Source organism: Panicum virgatum, chromosome 9K, assembly GCF_016808335.1.
Source record: "Panicum virgatum strain AP13 chromosome 9K, P.virgatum_v5, whole genome shotgun sequence".
NCBI classification, from domain to species: domain Eukaryota; kingdom Viridiplantae; phylum Streptophyta; class Magnoliopsida; order Poales; family Poaceae; genus Panicum; species Panicum virgatum.
In genome coordinates, this window is record NC_053144.1 from 68686134 (window position 1) to 68704967 (window position 18834).

An 18834-nucleotide genomic window follows, 5' to 3' on the forward strand; every position below is an offset into this window, starting at 1 on the left:
AAGCTCTTGATTTCATGACGGTTAGTCATTGCACGCTCCAATTCAATCCCTTTTCGAATTAATTTAATTATCACGAGCTTCAGCTAATTTCAGCTTGTATAACAAAGCCGGCCGGTGTCAAACAGCTCAACACGAGCTAGTTAGATGCCGAGTTGAAATCGACCGAGCATCCCTTCCCGTCGCTATCCTCCTATCCCTTCCCGTCTGACCTGCGCGGTCTGAGCTCGCCCAGGCCGCGACCAACCAGGCAGCCACACGCAGAGCAGCAGCCAGCCGGTGGCGTAAGCCATGAGGGCCGCCGCCGCCGCCGTCGCGCTTCGTAGACTAATCCGCGGAAGCTGCGTCCGATCGCAATTCCGGGATCGGCCCCTTCATCACCCCCACTTGGATTACTCTGACCACCTCGCCCGAGCTCGCGCGCTACTAAATTCCTCGCCATGGTTCCCGCGCGGGTCGTCGCCCCCGTCCGCGGCATCTCTCCTCTTCTCCAGCCTCTCGGGGACGGAGGAGTCGGAGGCGGTGGTGCTGGACGTGGAGGCCGGCACGGTGCGGTGCGCGGCGAACTACGCGCCGCTGTCGCCGATCAGCTTCCTCGAGCGCGCCGCGGCCGTGTACGGGGCCCGCGCCGCCGTGGTGTACGGGGAGCGGCGGCACACGTGGGCGGAGGCGCGGGACAGGTGCGCCCGCGTGGCGGCCGCGCTCGCCACCCGGTTCGGCGTCGCGCGAGGTGATGTGGTGAGTGACACTCGTGGCCCGTGCTGCTCTACCTTTGCTTGATTGCTTTGCTAATCTCCTTTGTTTTGACCGCGTGCCTGCGTGTATAACCATGCTTAGGAGAACAAAACCCAGTAGCATTTGAGAGATTTTTCTTTTTAACGAGGGAACTCTCCTTTAAGTATATCGAAAGCCATAACACCAAAAACCAAAAGCATCACAAAAAAACAAAACAAAAGCACACCATTGGGGAAGCCAGTTCACGCTAGAGGGTAGCAACAACATACTAGAGCTATTACAGCCAGATCAAAAGCAGGAGAATCAGATAACACCAAAGTCGGAGACAGAAGTTGATGACGTCGGGGTGAAGCCTCGTCCATGATTTCAGACGCTCCACCAGCTCGATCGGAAGCTTTCGACAACGGGTGCATTTCTGCATAAAGCCTAGATGGCATTGTTTTTTTTTTCGACTTCTGGATGGCGTTGTTAGGGAGAAACAAGCTCGATGGCCATTTTGATTTGAGAGGATTTCACTCCCTTGACGGTACTGTAGCTGTCCCTGGCTTATCATTTCACTGCGTTGTCGTTACCGTAGCTCGTGCGGCATGTGGTGTGACAAGGCTCTAGAAAAATGCCAATTATTGACTTCTCCCAGTCCCAGACCCATGTGGGCTTCTGCAAATCGAAATTGGATAAGGTTGGGGATACGTAGTATTCAACATTCCACGTCGTCTTTCGCAGTTTTTTTTTCACATAGGAGAGAGAAGATTAGGAAAAGTGATTAGTTGCTCATATGGACAGAACTGGTGCAAATGGATGAAATCCATTGTCAGAATCCCCTATAGAAACATGCTTTAACTGTATACACTAAAAAAGTATTTTTATTGCAAATATGAGTTGTGGCACCAAAGCAAAAACAAATGCTCACAGCTTCATAAAGCTTTCTTTAATGATTAACATAATCAACATATGTAGAAAATTATTCTATATCAGGGAATGATAATTTTCATACTAATTAGTACTTTGCCTAACTAAAACATTATTTTGCCTAACCACTATCAGTATTTTGCCTAAATAACAATATTGATTTGCATATCAGGATTTTTTTTTCCTAATTCATGAATGTAGCATGCTTATAAGAAACTAGAAAAATAGAAAAAATCAATATTTGTAGTAACTAGAAAAAAATGGAATAACAAATCCTCCTAGAGCATGCTCAGCCCAGTAAATTTCCAAAACAGTTTGCCCCAAATCCTCAAGCTCCGAGTTCCGCCGCCGCCGGCCAACTCCGCATCAGGCAAAAGAAAGCAGCTCACCTCGAAGCTGAAGAGACGAAGCATCCCTGTTGCGCCAATCAGGGACAGCCCCATAATGAATGAACATAACATTTTGCTCAACTATATATTTGATACTTTACGCGTACAACAATAAGCATTTTTTATAGAAGATGTAGGCATATTACAATGAACTTAGGAGCAACTTAAAATAAATGGCAGTAAAAAAATTACTCAATGAAGTTGTCTAATGTAACACATGAATTTGCATTCTGCCGTAACTATTATTGTCTAATTCAGAAATCACATAATAACATGATAGGTAAAATGCTTTAGACGTAAAAAGAATCGTTAAAGTTGCCTAATCTGATGCATAAATTTGCCTCTGCCAAGAAGTATTATTTGCCTAATGAAATAGATGAATTTGCTTTCAGCTAAAAAAACCAACATGAAAATGCATAAACATACTGGGGATGATAGGGGAACAGATTTGGTTTTCAGAATGATGCTAGCCAAGTAGGCCATGCTAGCAGGATCACAACCTATTATCCTCCAACACCACGTCCTCCTGGCTGTTGCTGTCATAAAAAAATCACCAAATGCATACTCTTCACTGCAACAATTTTGTAACAACAATTTCTGAATATCTTAGCTACGAAAGAATCAGCACACCTTTTCTGTAAATAAATGTAATTTCAATTAACATTGTCAAAGTATATTCTCATTACACTATGAACCTATCTTAAAGAATTGTGATGATCTATTTGATAAAATGTCAAGACAAACCAACAAAGGGACCTGCCGACCTAACAGTCGCCAAAGACATTCAATTAAATTTGGTAGAGACCAACACGAACCAACAATTAATCAATAAAAGTGGGAAAGGGGGGAATTACTCCAGGAGGAGGCAGAAGAGGTTGAAGCGAGCAGCTTAACGATGGGAGCCGATGACGCTCGAGATGGAGATTCCGCGTGTGCCGACGCACACCTCGCTGGGCACTAGCCCCACCTCGATTCGCACATCGATCGCCTAGATCTCAGCACCGCCGAGACTTTCATTTGCATCCGCCACCACACGAGGTCTCTACCCCACCCACCTACCGTGGGGAGCCGCGCGCTCTCGCGTTGAGCCGCTACTCCCCCGCAGGCCTGCGTCGTGCCGGGATGAGATACTCCCATGGAGCTCCGCCTACCATCTCGATCCGCGATGATGCGTACATCTCGACACGTCGCCGGAGCCCCATAAGCCTCCGCCGTCACGCTCACGGCGGCGCATGTCGTTGTCCGACAGAGCCCAAGCTGCATCCCTGCATCGCTGCTCTGGATCAGGAAGAGAAGAGCTGAAATGAAAGAAAAATGGGGAACGAGATAGATGGGAAACAAAATGGGGAAGAGACGCTGAATAGCGTTGGTGGGAGGTTTTTTTCGAGACCGTGTCTGACCACGTTTTTCATTAAGAAGAAGAGAATTACAACGACGCAGCTACGAGAGAACTCTCGCAGCGCAGGAATACAAACCACCAAGAAGGTGACTAGCGACCCAAAACAAACCTAAAAAAGCAAGAAAAGAAGGGGGGGACCCATCAGCTCCGGGAACCTAAGACGACCAAGAACCACTGAACCTGTGGATAAAGAGCCCGAACACCATGACTGCCTACACCTACCGCCAAACTTAAAAGATGGCAAAGCTTCCATTCAAAGATGACGAACAAATCGAGCTACCATGGCGGCAAAGCATCCGCCAATGCGACGACGGCGAAGCATCCGTCAGAGCAACATGAAAATGGTGCCAAAGCATCCACCAGCGGCGGCAAAGCATCCGCCTAAGCGACGACGACGAAGCATCCGTCAGAGCAGCAAGACAATGGTGGCAAAGCATCCACCAGCGGCAGCAAAGCATCCGCCGAACTCCAAGTAGCCAAACCAGCAGCACAATAGGGCAGATCAAGGTGAGGCAAAGAAGCACACGCAGGCACATGAGCAGTAAGGCTGGATCCACAGCGACGAACAGCACACCGCCGACGAGTGGGGATCCCGAGCAGGCGACACCACCAGGGGCCCACACACCGGCGGTAGGTGGGCCCAGCCGCAGCACCGGCCGCCGGTGCAGAGGCGCCGGCGACGGGGGCGGCAACCCCGGGCGGGCCCAGGCATGAGCCCAGGCACGCTGCACAGGACAGCGCAGCAAGTGCCCGTCGCCAAGCGCCACCTCGCCGCGGCAGGGGATGCCTCGCCAGCGACCCACACTGGCGGCCGGAGATCCGGACCGACGCCGGAGACTGCTAGCACCGGCGAGGGGAAAGCCGCCCGGCGACACCGACCGAGAGGGCCACGACCGGATCCGGCCTGGGGGGGGCCCGGATCCGGCGAGGGGGAGGCCAGATCCGGCCCCCGGCGGCCGGCGAACGGCGGAGCTGCAAAACCACGACCTAGGCTTGGGGGCCGGGGGGAGGAGGAGGTAGAGAGAGGGGAGGGAGGGAGGACGCAAGCTGAGCCGGCTTCGGCTCAACCGCAGGCCGCCGCCGCCACCCGGACGGTCGCCGGCGGCGGCGGCCACCGGAGGTGGACAGGCGCGGGGGTTGGTGGCGGCTCGGAGTCGCCCTCGAGTCGCCAAGGAGGCGGCGACGCGTTGGTGGGAGCGGAAGCCAGAATCCCACGTGATGGGCATGGGCCTTATCCGAGATGGACGATAGATAGAGCCGGCCATTTTACGGAACTAAAATACGGCGGGTCGGATAGAAGTCTTTACCTTTTAGGCCCTGTTTAGTTGAAACACAAATTTTTTTTGCGAAAGAATCTTGCTAATTTGAAATACTAAATGAAGTCTATTTATAAAACTTTTTGCATATATGGGTTGTAAATCGCGAGACGAATCTAATGATGCTAATTAATTCATGATTAGTCCATAATTAGCAGATGGTTACTGTAGCATCACTGTTGCAAATCATAGATTAAGCAGGCTCATTAGATTCGTCTCGCGATTTACAGTCCATTCATGCAAAAAGTTTTGTAAATAGACTTCATTTAGTACTCTATGCATGTGTCGAAATATTCGATATGATGTTTTTTTGTGTTTACGGGGTTCATGGGTGGGAAACAGCGCCTTATTAAATCGCATTCACTCTCACCGACTCACCGTCGGTCATATCTCAGGTCGCTGTCCTCAGCCCAAACGTGCCGGCGATGTACGAGCTGCACTTTGCCGTGCCCATGGCCGGCGCGGTCCTATGCACGTTCAACACGCGGCACGACGCGGCCATGGTGTCCGCCCTGCTCAAGCACTCCGGCGCCAAGGTGTTCCTCGTCGAGTCGCACCTCCTCGACGTCGGGAGAGCCGCGCTGAAGCGCCTCGCCGACTCCAGCGCCGCCGCCCTCCCGGTTCTCCTCACCATTTCCGACGATGCCGACTCCGACGACTACGAGGATCTCGTCCGGAACGCCCCCGCGCGGTTCGACATCCGGTGGCCGGCGAACGAGCTGGACCCCATCTCGCTCAACTACACGTCCGGCACGACGTCGCGGCCCAAGGGCGTGGTCTACAACCACCGCGGTGCGTACCTCAACACCATCGCCACCGTTCTCGCGTACGACATCGCCGCCATGCCCACCTACCTGTGGACCGTGCCCATGTTCCACTGCAACGGCTGGAACCTCCCGTGGGGCGTCGCGATGCAGGGCGGCACCAACATCTGCCTCCGCCACTTCACGGCCAGGGTCATCTTCGACAGCATCGCGCGGCACGGGGTCACGCACATGGGCGGCGCTCCGACCGTGCTCAACATGATCGCCAACGCCCCCGCCGCGGACCGCAAGCCGCTGCCGGGGCCCGTGCGCGTCATGACGGGCGGCGCGCCGCCGCCGCCGCGCGTCTTGCTCGCCGTGGAGGAGCTCGGCTTCGTGGTGTACCAGATCTACGGCCTCACGGAGACGTACGGCCCGGCGACCGTCTGCACGTGGATGCCGGAGTGGGACGCGCTGCCGGCGGAGGAGCGCGCGCTGCTCAAGGCGCGGCAGGGGTTCCACCACGTCGCGGTGCAGGGCGTCGACGTCAAGAACCCGGACACGATGGAGTGCGTGCCGTACGACGGGCAGACCGTGGGCGAGGTGATGTTCCGGGGCAACACCGTCATGAGCGGGTACTACAAGGACCTGGACGCGACCAAGGAATCGATGGCCGGCGGGTGGCTGCACACCGGGGACCTCGCCGTGCGGCATCCGGACGGGTACATCCAGCTCAAGGACCGGGCCAAGGACATCATCATATCGGGCGGCGAGAACATCAGCTCCATCGAGGTGGAGTCGGTGATCTTCAGCCACCCGGCGGTGCTCGAGGCGGCGGTCGTGGCGAGGCCAGACGACCACTGGGGCGAGACGCCGTGCGCGTTCGTGAAGCTCAAGGACGGCGCCAGTGCCACGGAAGCCGAGATCATAAGCTTCTGCCGGGAGAGGCTGCCGCATTACATGGCGCCGAAGACGGTGGTGTTTGAGGATCTGCCCAAGACTTCGACGGGGAAGACGCAGAAGTTTGTCATCCGGGAGAAGGCCCGAGCTATGGGCAGCCTGACAAAGACCGCCAATAGCAAATTGTGAGGTCATTGTTTTTGCATGGTTCAAACATTCTTTTTTTTTCATGTTGTATGATTGTACTATATTTTCCTGTTGAACTTGCATGATGTTTAGCTGATGGCGAATCACTTGCTCCTCCTTGGACTGGAATTGAAGCATATTCTGAATTTGTTGGATACATATAGGGCCTGTTTGGATCGTGCTAGATCCCAGCACGTACTTTTTTTTGAGAAAAAAAATCTTGCATGCATGAAGTATTAAATGAAGTCTATTTGCAAAACCGCTTTAAGAATAGGTGCAACTTTTCGCGACAATCTAACGACGGCAATTAATTCATAATTTGCTATAATGATGCTACAGTAATCATCCTCTAATCGTGCGGTCAAAGACCTCATTAGATTCCTCTCAGAAGTAGCACAAGATTATGAAATTAGTTTTGCAAACTGCCTTCGTTTAATACCAGAAATTAATGGTCAAACAGAGCCATAATTGCTGACCAGCGACAAATTTTAGCCATGTTTAGTTCCCAAAAAATTTCCTACAGTACCCGTCACATCGAATCTTCGAACACATGCATGGAACATTAAATGTAGTTGAAAAAAATAATCAATTACACAGTCTAACTGATTAGCACGAGATGAATCTTTTAAGCCTAATTAATCCATGATTGGATATTACTTGTCAAGTAACAACAAAATATGCTACAGTACCAAAACCCAAACTTTTTCATCAACTAAACACACCCTAACATGTGGCACTTGCAACAACTATAGATTTAGCGCGCCAAAGTGCAAACAACCAACAACGGAAGAAAAAAAAATGCCGCATTCGGGTACTAATCAAGTCCCATAATGCATTCACGTACTGATTCCGATTTTTGAAATCGTGATCACGCCAACGGGCTACGGCAAGCTGCATTCAGAAGAGAGAAGCTTGGCGTGCTCGACAAAAGAAAATGGTTTCTGCACTGACTTGTTCAATGCATTTGGCCATAGACAAGTACGGGAGAGATTCCCATCGATGATGTATGTTTCTACAAAAGAAAATGGTTTCTGTACTGACTTGTCCGATGAACATGGCCCTAGAGAAACATGGAAGAGATTCCCTTGGATGATGTATGTTTCTACAATATTCAAGTTTTCCCCCTTAATGTTTACTATAATGAACACATGGGACTTTTACTAATACACACGAAATGTGACTGATCCAACTGGCCTCATAGGCGTCCACAGATTACTCGCTCATCTGGTTTATATAAGTGCTGTAACCTCGTTATCCACAAAGGCGTTGAACAATTGGATCGCATAGTACTTCATCGAAGAAGAAGCTAACTTGGGAGATCGAGAACAATCCCATTTCACATGGACGCTGCAATGGATGGATCCGTGTGGTGCGCAGCCAACTACGTGCCGCTCTCGCCGCTGAGCTTCTTGGAGCGCGCCGCGCTCGTGTACGGTGACCGGGTGGCCGTCGTCTCCGGCGACAGGCAGTTCTCGTGGGGCCAGACGCGAGAGCGGTGCCTCGCCGGAGCGTCCGCGCTCGCGCAACTCGGCGTCGCCCGCCGAGACGTGGTAAGCCACTTGACCTTGACGAGCAGCTGTTCTTTTTTTCCCCCCTTTGGATGCCTTGTCATCTCCCGACGAGACGACGAATGATTGAGCTTCCACTCCGTGTACTCCGGCGGGACAGGTCGCGGTCATCGCCTCCAACACACCGGCGATGTACGAGCTCCATTTCGGCGTGCCCATGACCGGCGGGGTCCTCTGCACGCTGAACACCTGGCACGACGCCGCCATGGTGTCCGTCCTACTGAAACACTCGGACGCCACGGTGTTTCTGGTCGAGGCGCAGTTCCTCGCCGTCGCCCTCGACGCCCTGAGGCTCCTCGCCGGCGCCGGAGCCAACCTTCCTGTCGTCATCACCATCTCGGACACGGACAGTGGCGGCGGCAGCGGCATGGACTACGAAGCTCTTCTGCGGAGCGCGCCGCGCGGCTTCGAGATCAGGTGGCCGGCCGACGAGCGCGACCCGATATCGCTGAACTACACGTCGGGGACGACGTCGAGGCCCAAGGGCGTCATCTACAGCCACCGCGGCGCGTTCCTGAACTCGCTAGCCACGGTGCTCGCCAACGACGTGGTGACCACGCCGGTGTACCTCTGGATCGTGCCCATGTTCCACTGCAACGGCTGGTGCATGGTGTGGGGCACCGCGGCGAAGGGCGGCACGAGCGTCTGTATCGGGAGCATGGCGCCCAAGGTCATCTTCGAGAAGATCGTGCAGCACGGGGTGACCAACATGGCCTGCGCGCCCACGGTGCTCAGCATGATCGTGAACGCGCCGGCGTCGGAGCGGAAGCTGCTACCGAGGAGGGTCCGCATCTTGGCGGGCGGCGCGCCGCCGCCCCCGCAGGTCCTGGCCAAGATGGACGAGCTGGGGTTCGAGGTCGTGCACGGGTACGGCCTCACGGAGACGTACGGGCCGGCGACAGTGTGCGCGTGGAAGCCGGAGTGGGACGCGCTGCCGCTCGCCGAGCGCGCCCGGATCAAGGCGCGGCAGGGCGTGCCCCACAACATGCTCCAGGAAATCGCCATCAAGGATCCGGTCACCATGGAGACCTTGCCCTCCGACGGGCGCGCCGTCGGCGAGGTCATGGTCCGCGGGAACACGGTGATGAGCGGGTACTACAAGGACGCGGCGGCCACGGAGGAGACCATGCGCGGCGGGTGGCTGCGCACGGGCGACCTCGGCGTGCGGCACCTGGACGGGTACATCCAGCTCAAGGACCGGGCCAAGGACATCATCGTATCGGGCGGCGAGAACATCAGCTCGATCGAGGTGGAGTCGGTGCTGTTCGGGCACCCGGCGGTGCTCGACGCAGCGGTGGTGGCGAGGCCGGACGACCACTGGGGCGAGACGCCGTGCGCGTTCGTCACGCTCAAGGACGGGGCGAGAGCTACCGCGGGCGGCATCATCGAGTTCTGCCGGGCACGGCTGCCGCACTACATGGCGCCGAGGACGGTGGTGTTCAGGAGCGAACTCCCCAAGACTTCGACCGGGAAGACGCAGAAGCATCTGCTCCGGGAGAAGGCCAACGCCATGGGAAGCCTGCGTAAGCCAGACACAAGCAGGCTCTAGCTTTGTTCGTGGGAACAGGCTCATTATTCCTGAGAGCCTGCTGGTGGTTTAGCTTGTTCAGTTATGGTGATGCAGTTTCAATAAGGTATTCAGCCTTCAGTCACTACGGGAACAGAGAATTTGTTCGTGGAAATAGAGAATTTGCCGTGTGTCAAAGCACACGGCAAAGGCCGATATGCCCACGGCAAAGTCTTTGTCGTGTGTCGCACATGGCAAAACCCACATGGCAACCAGGCATCGGCAAAGCTGGCCTTTGCTGTGTGCTATATATCGGGCACACGGCAAATGGCAGGTTTGTCGTGTGCCTGAGTTTACACACACGGCAAACGTTTTGGCACACGACAATATGGGGGTTTCCGGTAGCGAGTCTTGTTCTAACAACCAGCATGAGCATCCTGTGTGTGTGGGTGGATTGCTCATTATTGGATTATCCAATCAAATAAATGTTCATAGGAAACAAGTAAACAACTAACAAGTAGTAACTGGCCCATAGACAGACGACGCTTCATGCGCCTGGTTGCACAAATCCAATTCAGCGACCCATCGCTAGTAGCGATTCCAACAATCAAATGTACACTAGCTGTCCCCACATGAGGACCCCACACGAGACCCACGTGACCCTATTTTCCCTTGCACACGGACACATTCTCCTGCTCTTTCCCTTTCAATTTTAGTTCAGTTCTAATCATTACTGCGTCGGTGGTGGCTCGGCACCCTTCCTTCTCAGTTCTTAACTACTTTTTTAAATAAAAATCGTAATAAAAAAATCAAGAATTGTACTCAGAAGTTGTGTGATGAACTTGTGCGTAAAAAGATTGTACGAGAAATCTTCCTAATAAAGATAAATTCATACAAGTTGTGCTAAAAAATTATCCTCCAAATTATTTGAAGAAAATTCTATGCGTTAAAATTGTATATATCGTAAAAGTTGTGCCGAAAATTATTTTTGAAATAGTTGTTAAGAAAGAATTATTCGTAAAAGTTATATGTATCATAAAAGTTATGATACAAATTTATCTCTCGGAAGGCGCATGTAAAAAGTTATGCGTAAAAGTTATATTAAGAAGTTATTACTTTCCAAAAAGAAAACTGTGGAGAAAAAGTCATTTTTTAAAAAAAGAAATAGCCTTGCTGTAGGAAATCGCTCGTTGGGAGCGCTCATGGCGCGCGCTCGCTGATTAGCACTCCCCGTCTGGTTGCCGAGTAAACGTCCATTCCATGACGCATGACGAGTGACGATGTTCGGGCTACGTGTGCCCAAAAAATTTCCTTCCATAATGCAACATCCTAATAACGGCCGCCATGTCTTTCCCTTTATTTCGAACCCTAGCTAGACTCCTCGCTAACCTAGCCGCCCCCGCCGGCACCGCGCCGCCTCTGTGCCCTGCCCCCACGCTGGCGACCCCGGCGGACGGTGCCGCCTGTCCCGCCTCCACCCCGCCCATCGGACCCCTAGCTACAACGTCGCTTCAGTTCGGCCGGGTCGCCGTCGTTGCCCCCTCCGATCTAATCTCTTACTCCCAATACATCTGCAGCTACAAAGCCGGCGTCGAGATCCAAGGTAAATTAAACTCGGGGGTGGGTGTTCTCCCTATATGTTCATGCATGTATAAGACCTGGATAAGACACTTCTCTGTATTCAGATTCACCTTTTTATTTAGAATCAACCTGGACAGGACACTTCTGTATTCAGATTCAGTGAATCTATAGATCAATTCCACAGGTAGCTAGCGCGGCTCCACTGATCGAAGATGAACAAGTGGCGACGGTACCTGTATCTTGTGGTGGACGAATGGGGACAAGGAGCATACCCTCTGCGCCGCATAGACTCATCAACCTTGTTCTTCTCAAGAAATCAAGTGAAAGAGGCTGCTACTGCTGCTGCTGCTTTTACCATTGAGGAAACTCCGCTCCCTCGACCCCAACTTTCTTTCACCCCTTCACTTCACAGGGGAAACCTGAAATTCATCAGCTTATTTGGTAACGGCCGGAAGAAGAGTCATCTGGCTGCCCTGGAGTATGGTGGAGTTTCCCACATATATGACGTCGAGCACCGTACCATGCAGGAGATAGCCTCCCCAAACGAGTGCCAGTTCTGCGATCCCGTCGCTCTTGCCGTCGCTGAATCCCTCTATGTTTGGATCGAGAACCCATCCCAGGCAGGAATTGCAGCTTCGAGGTCCTCAACAATGTTTTGTGCAAGACAAACGACGACAGCAGCTGGCACTGCCTCCAGCCGCTTCCTTTCGTGCTTGAGCCGGGCTATGAAAGAAGGTTTATCGAGTCTTACACCACGTCTGACGGTGGCTCAAACATCTTGATATCCACACCTGGCGTCGGCACCTACTCCCTCGACGTAGCAAGCGGCTCGTGGAGGAAGGCTGGCGACTGGGAGCTGCCCTTCCGTGGCCGCGCTGACTTCTTCCCCGAGTACGGCGTATGGCTTGGCTTCTCGTCTCAAGACAACCTCCTCTGCTGCTCGTCGGACATCACAGCAGCTGTGCTGGAGGGTGCGCCATTGGACATGGTCTGGGAGGATCTGAACCCGCCGCGTCGTTGGATTCCTCGAAAGTCTCACCTCGTCTATCTGGGATCTAACAAGTTCTGTGTCGCCAAGTTATTTGAAAGGGAATTCAACATCGTGAGCGAACTAGGCTGTGTACCGTATACTGAGGCGTTCGCTGTGTTTACTGGATTGGTGCTGAAGCCATCCACAGATCACAGCGGACTCGTCATGTTGAAGCACCGGTCGCATATTTACAGGTTTTCGGGAATCACCACCTGCTGGGTGTTTTGAGTTGACTGTTCAATCAGTCAACTGGGCTCTGGAATAAAAATGGAAATCAATTGGGCGTTCATCCTTCCCAGACAATTATTTGACTGGATAACTAGTATCCTTCATCAGTATAGTAGTATGGTTATCAGAATTTACTGTTTTGTTATGGAGATTGTGTAACAGAACCGCCTAAATTAAACCGATTTAAGTACGCTAACTATCATCTTAAGTATTTATCACGTCACCGCGCACTTAAAACGGTGTAATCCGACAGCATGTTAGGTTATGGATCGAAAACACTGGAAGTCTCGCACGAAGACGAGCACAGATGATTACAAGCAGACAAAAATTCTCAAAATTAATTTACAATGCGGAGTTTAACAAACAAGTTTTCGTAAAATATCAGAGTTCAAAATGCAATGGAAATTAAATAGAAGTTTAGTTTAGAAAAACAACACTAAACACGTGAGGACGTCACATTGAGCCCACCGATGTGAATCCTGGTTAGCTCCAGCCAGCAGTAGTTACCTGAAAACAGGGTGACAACAAACCCTGAGTATACTAATACTCAGCAAGGCTTACCCGACATAGGTATACTTAGCCTACTATCTAGACATGCGAGCTTTTTGGCTCTGCAGTTTATTTTGCGGAAAAGCTACTAATAGTGGATCCTTACTTTCAATATTTTAGCTCAAATTTAATTTCACAAGTACCAACTAGATTTGTCTGAATATCTAAAGTAAGCATGGTTGATCACATTATATTTTCCAAGAGTATCATAAACATATCTCATCACATTGCCATTCTCGTTTCACTTGTTTACTACGATGTGACAGAGAGATCAAGCCTCTCATAACCGCGAGTCACGACGAATTGATCCGATTTAACCTTGCAAGGTGGACCTAACTCACACGACACATGCAAATCTCGCCGGGCCACACGCGTCAGCTGTTCCCATCATTACCACGACATCTGAACTACGCCTGCTAAAACCCAGTTGAAGGGCCCCTCACGGTGAACTTCCGGAGAACCCGGAGGCGACATCCAATCCAACACCCGCCATCATCCCACGCCCAGCGTAGTAGGACAGAATTCAAAGTATCATCGTAAAGCGGTACACAGTTTACCGGTTTCGACTACCTCCTACTTCCGGTATGTGGTTAGTACTGTTCAATTCTTGATCAATAGTGCCAACAACGGTACGGTCCTCAATCGACATAGGCGGAGGTCCACTTTCCATACATTCCATATCCATCATTCAATTCCTCTCCGCCCGGTCTCCATTTTTCTTTTCTCACAGATTCATTCTCAAACCACTTTGCCATAAATAACAAGATCTTATATCTCGCGAGTGACAGGAATCACTCGACTTCTACCGAGTTCCTACTTAGCAAAGCATATCTAACGACACATGTATACTAGTATAGACTCATAGGTACCTAGGAAGAAGCATGCATACTAGGGTTTCATACAACTCCTAGAAATATAAATGTACAAATACTTAAATAAACATTGAATACTGAAATTAGGGGTTATGCTCCGGGGCTTGCCTGGGAGTAACACTAAGCTAGTGTTAATACTAACAAAGCCTTGGGCCCTTCCGACTTTGAGCCGGGTCTTCGGTTGCTCCAGCGGGTCCTTCTTTCTTCAGGATGCGTCCACCCAACACCGCCTTGTGGTTCGGTTCCGTCAACACGTGCTCCACGTCCGCATACCTAAATGATATGCAACGAGACGAGTGCATGAACATAAAGAAAATAACACATGATGCATTAGTGCTCATGATGCAATGCAATTACAAAAAAGACCTGACTGGGCAATCATTTATCGAGTAAACACAACAAACAAGCTCAAAAGGCAAAAACGGGTTGGTGCTACAATACGAGAGTTCATTCAATTTATTTTAGCCTGAACTGTTTCCTACTAACAATAGCTACTAAACTTGCTCCGAAGGATTAAACACAACCCTAGAGCAACATGGATTAAAACAGGAGCTTGTTTTGTTACAAATACACATGCATGAAAGAATTAATTAACCACAATTACAAAGGAAATGAGCATATCTAGGAACAAATTAAAAGCAAGGACCTAATTTACAGATATGATCTAGCAACAAGAATTTATCAAAATAACCTGATTTTGATAAAGCATGCCACATAAATTTTCTAACATGCATTGATGACCGAAAACATTTATTTTCGCCCTAGGATAGAAATCAAACAATAACAGGTCCACAAACATGCACATAGTTCATGCACCTGAAAATTTTTCAGTGGACTACACGTGCAAGGAGTAAGCTACTGCCAATTTTTCATAATTTTTAGAGCCACCAAACAACAAATATTAAATAAACCAGCTTAAGATCAAACCAAAATTTTAGCAGGGGCAAAATTGACATTTCACATGCATGAGTATTTTTCCTCTGAATATCTTGATCTAAGCAACCCACCAAAATTTAGTTTGCATTTTTTGCATTTTTCTACACTTTTCTACAAATTTTCCAAAATTTTCAGCCCTTTAAATAAAATAAATAAAACCCTAAACCAGGGGCTGACAGCCGGGCCCCACATGTCAGTGGGAGCCAGCCCAGCCCCCAGCTCCTCTGTTTTGCGCCCGCACGCGCCGTGGCCATGGCCGCAGCCTGGCGCGGCGGTGGCGGCGGCGCTACTGCCGGCGGTGGCTGGCCGGCGACGTGGCCTGGCGGACCGCGACCAGAGCGGGCCGCGCACGGGGCAGGGCAGTGGCATACGCGCGGAGGTGCAGGACGCTTGCGCGGCGGCGTGGGGGCAAGGGCTGCGGCACGGCGTTCCCCGCCGGCGGCGAGGCCGGCCGGCGGCGGGCAGGGCTGTCCCTTGGCCAGGGGAGCCCGGCGGCCCCGGGGTGCGCGGCTGCAGCCTGCGGGCCCGCACAGGAGGCCGCCCGCGGCGGCGCAGTGGCGGGGCCGAGCGGCCATGACGGCGCGGCGACGTTCCGACGCTGGCGGCCGCGGAATCCGAGGGGGAAAAAGTCGGGGAGGTACGGTGGACCACGGCGAAGCTCGCCACGTCGTCCAATCGAGCGGAGAAGGGCTGGAAGTAGGAGATTGACGGCGAGGGCGGAGCTTCGGTGAAGATGGCAATGGCGGCCGGCGGTCTGGAGCTCGATCCAGCCGTGGCACGGCGCAATCGGGCTCGGGATGGGGCGGTGTGCGTGCGGGGTGAGGCGAGGGAGGCTTTGGTGCGAGGAAACGAAGCGAGGCGGCGAGCTACGGCTGGCGCGGCGAGTGGCGGCACCTCTGCTCGAGCTCAGCTCGACGTGAGCGCGAGGAAGGAGAAAGGGAGGGGAATGGGTAGGGACGGGCGCTGGGAGTGGACAAGAGGGCTCATGGGGAACGAGGTTCGCCGCGACGGCCGATGCGTGGCGTCGCCGGCGGCCACAGTGCCGGTATGGGTGTCGATACGGGCACAATGATGCACGGGAGATGAACGGTAACGTGTTTGACTATTTTTGACCTGATTTTGACAGCTTGAAACTCAAAATTTCATATAAAAATTTGAAATTTGGCCAAAATAGAAGTTGTAGAGGAAAAGAAGATCTACAACTTTTGTTTTGGGTGAAAATTGATTTGGAGCTTGAATTAGGGAGAAAAACGTACTCAAATTCTTGCGAGGTTTAAGTAATAACAACGGTCATTAGGAAGCTAATGACATTACTTAACCATAGTTAGCGATTAAATACGTGATTAGCGCTAGGATTAACACATGGGTGTTACAGATTGTGTTTAGTGTATAATGATCTTTTTCCAAATCCGATTTGCACTTCTTTCTTGGGAGAATGGAATTGCGTCATAGGAGAGTGGTAGTATCACATAATTCCGATTGGAGCTGGCACTCCACATTCAACAAATTAGACGTACCAGCCTATCAACCCATGCTGCTAATTAGAATTAATATAAAGATAAAACTTATAACTAATAATTATAATTATCTATTTCACACCTTCTTTCATCTATATAATATTCTAAGGCATACTCTAAAATACATATTTATTATTATCTAGTTGCAATAGATTTTATTTTGCACCACACCTTCATGCGTGTTTGATATATTTAATTGAACCATTTATTTATGAATAGGTATTCTTGTCTCTTCTATCGTACATTAATATATGGTAACACATATCGTGAATAGTATTTTTTATATAAATAATAACATAAGTAACATATTAATATTGATAGAAATAGTAATTTAAAAATTTATATTGGTGCACTTTAATGGGCGTACCCAGTGTTGTAGGCTTCCCACACAATTTAGATTCAGATTTAGAGGTTACTTTAACTTTAAATAATGATATAATTGGATAATTACACATTTATAATGGCACAGGTGGATAATTTACATAAAAAACTCGACCTGTGTGTGTGGGGTGGGGGCAAGACCGCCCCACGACATTGTGTTGCAGGAAGAAGACCTCCTCACGCAGATCGAGAAAACCCTCGAATCCTTACCCCACCCATACACAGCGGCACCACAACCCTTGTGAGGCTGGACCGGCCATAGACCTGTGCTTTGGATTGGGACGGGCGAGGATTTTTTTCAACACGCAGATAAACTACGCCGCCCCCCCCCCCCCCCCACCACCACCAACTGGTCTGCCATCACTCGCTAGGGGTAATTTATATAAAGATTAAGGGATTACTTTGGTTTTTTTATAATTGCAGAGATGGGTAATCTAGATGCATGTTTTGTGAGTTATTTTAGTCTATTTTCATAATGGCGGGGATGGATAATTTATTATAAAAAATAAAAGATCTAATAACCATTATGATTATAATTGTCGGTTTTTGTGAGAATTTCTAAGATTTCTCTATTTTTAAGGTGTCCACATAGGATTCTAGATGATTTTACGTGAGGCTTCAAAAAGAGCTTCCAATTAGTAAGATATTGTTTTTTTACATGTTGTAAGTGGACTTTTTATCTTTCCTGTTGAGCCCTGTAACGAGCTCATCCTATATATATATATATATATATATATATATATATATATATATATTCCTATCTGTGATGTGATACCGTTACTGCCAGTTGGATATGTGACTGCTAACAGCCTTAACTTCAGCGATAACGATCTTTTTTTAAAAAAAAAGCAACAAAGGCGACAATCATCTACTTGTTAGGTAACGGAAGCGATGTGTATATGAGTATAGATGTCAGAATTCATAATGATTGAATATATGTATAGTGTATACGTTTAAACATACTTGGTGCACTTTAGATTAAATAGTTTGTTGTATTGGTATGTTATTGGATTTCTGAATTACCGAAATCTACAGTTTCATGTGAGTCTTTGAATTAGTTTATATTATATGATTTTGGATTGCTATGATATTAATAGATAAATATAATTTTACGTTTGATGCAATTCAATTATTTTTAAATATTATTTTTTAAATACATGGATGTGGGACGTGCGTCTTCACTAGTTTTTTAAAGCAAAGGCGACAACCATCTACTTGTTAGGTAACGGAAGTGATGCCATGTTTAGTTCCTAAAAAATTATCTACAGTGCCCAACACAACGAACTTTCGGACATATGCATGGAACATTTAATACAGTTGAAAAAATAACTAATTACATAGTTTAACTGTAAACGATAAGATAATTTTTTTAAATCTAATTAATCTATAATTGGATATTAATTACCAAATAACAACGAAAATACTACAGTACAAAAACTCAAAAAATTCCGCGAACTAAACAAGAGTATCCCCCTGCCCTGTTTTGGAGTTTGCTAGAGAAACTCAGCGCTGAAACGATTCCCTACCTAAAATCTAGCCTCTTTTATTTCAGCTTCTATCATTTTTTGTAAGCTTAATTTTGGAAAATCTAAAAAACAGATGACTTCTTGGATTTTAAATTTAGAAAGTATAAAATTACGCCCTCAAAATCAGCCATTAAGCTGAGGGCTCTAGCTGCCGCAAGAATCTCTCGCGAAGCCGGCTCCCAGCACACGGCGCCCCCAACCCCGTCGTCGGCCCCCGAGCAGATCCCCTTCAACCTCGGCAACTCGTCGTCAGTTAGTAGCGCCGTCGTCGCCGCTGAGGGCTTTAAGATCTGTTGTCTCCCCTCCACATCTCCAACTCCACGCCGGCATCGAGAACAAAGGTAAACTCGTGGGTGCCTTATGTTCATATACATATCTATAACGTGCAATGCATCGGTGGTAAAATTGGAAAAATATCCTGGATGTGAGGCGACACTCATATTTAGATTCAGTGATTCTATCTAGAGTAAAGTCCATCACCGGTTTGTAAACTTGCTCGACTGTGTCATTTCGATCTCTAAACTTGTAAGTCGATCATTTAGCTACTCAAACTTGTTCGGCTGTA

The 18834-nt window shown here is 49.5% G+C and overlaps 2 protein-coding genes across 2 annotated transcripts; both read left to right on the forward strand.

The window, feature by feature from the left end:
• The first annotated feature begins 164 nt into the window (after positions 1-164).
• On the forward strand, positions 165-6733 carry LOC120647407 (probable acyl-activating enzyme 1, peroxisomal). Its single transcript, XM_039924188.1, has 2 exons — positions 165-735; positions 5141-6733. Exons 1-2 carry the CDS (start codon positions 289-291, stop codon positions 6575-6577), a joined length of 1884 nt encoding a protein of 627 aa, XP_039780122.1. The 5' UTR covers positions 165-288; the 3' UTR covers positions 6578-6733.
• Positions 6734-7797: 1064 nt separating this feature from the next.
• Positions 7798-10151, forward strand: LOC120648909 (probable acyl-activating enzyme 1, peroxisomal). Its single transcript, XM_039925541.1, has 2 exons — positions 7798-8124; positions 8243-10151. Exons 1-2 carry the CDS (start codon positions 7915-7917, stop codon positions 9689-9691), a joined length of 1659 nt encoding a protein of 552 aa, XP_039781475.1. The 5' UTR covers positions 7798-7914; the 3' UTR covers positions 9692-10151.
• Positions 10152-18834: the final 8683 nt, after the last annotated feature.

Bases quoted from the DNA above. Each gene is read 5' to 3' on its own strand.
- LOC120647407 (XM_039924188.1), top strand. From the start codon at position 289: ATGAGGGCCGCCGCCGCCGCCGTCGCGCTTCGTAGACTAATCCGCGGA. The intron at 736-5,140 runs GTGAGTGACACT...GTCATATCTCAG, and splicing joins GCGTCGCGCGAGGTGATGTG to GTCGCTGTCCTCAGCCCAAA.
- LOC120648909 (XM_039925541.1), top strand. From the start codon at position 7,915: ATGGACGCTGCAATGGATGGATCCGTGTGGTGCGCAGCCAACTACGTG. The intron at 8,125-8,242 runs GTAAGCCACTTG...CCGGCGGGACAG, and splicing joins GCGTCGCCCGCCGAGACGTG to GTCGCGGTCATCGCCTCCAA.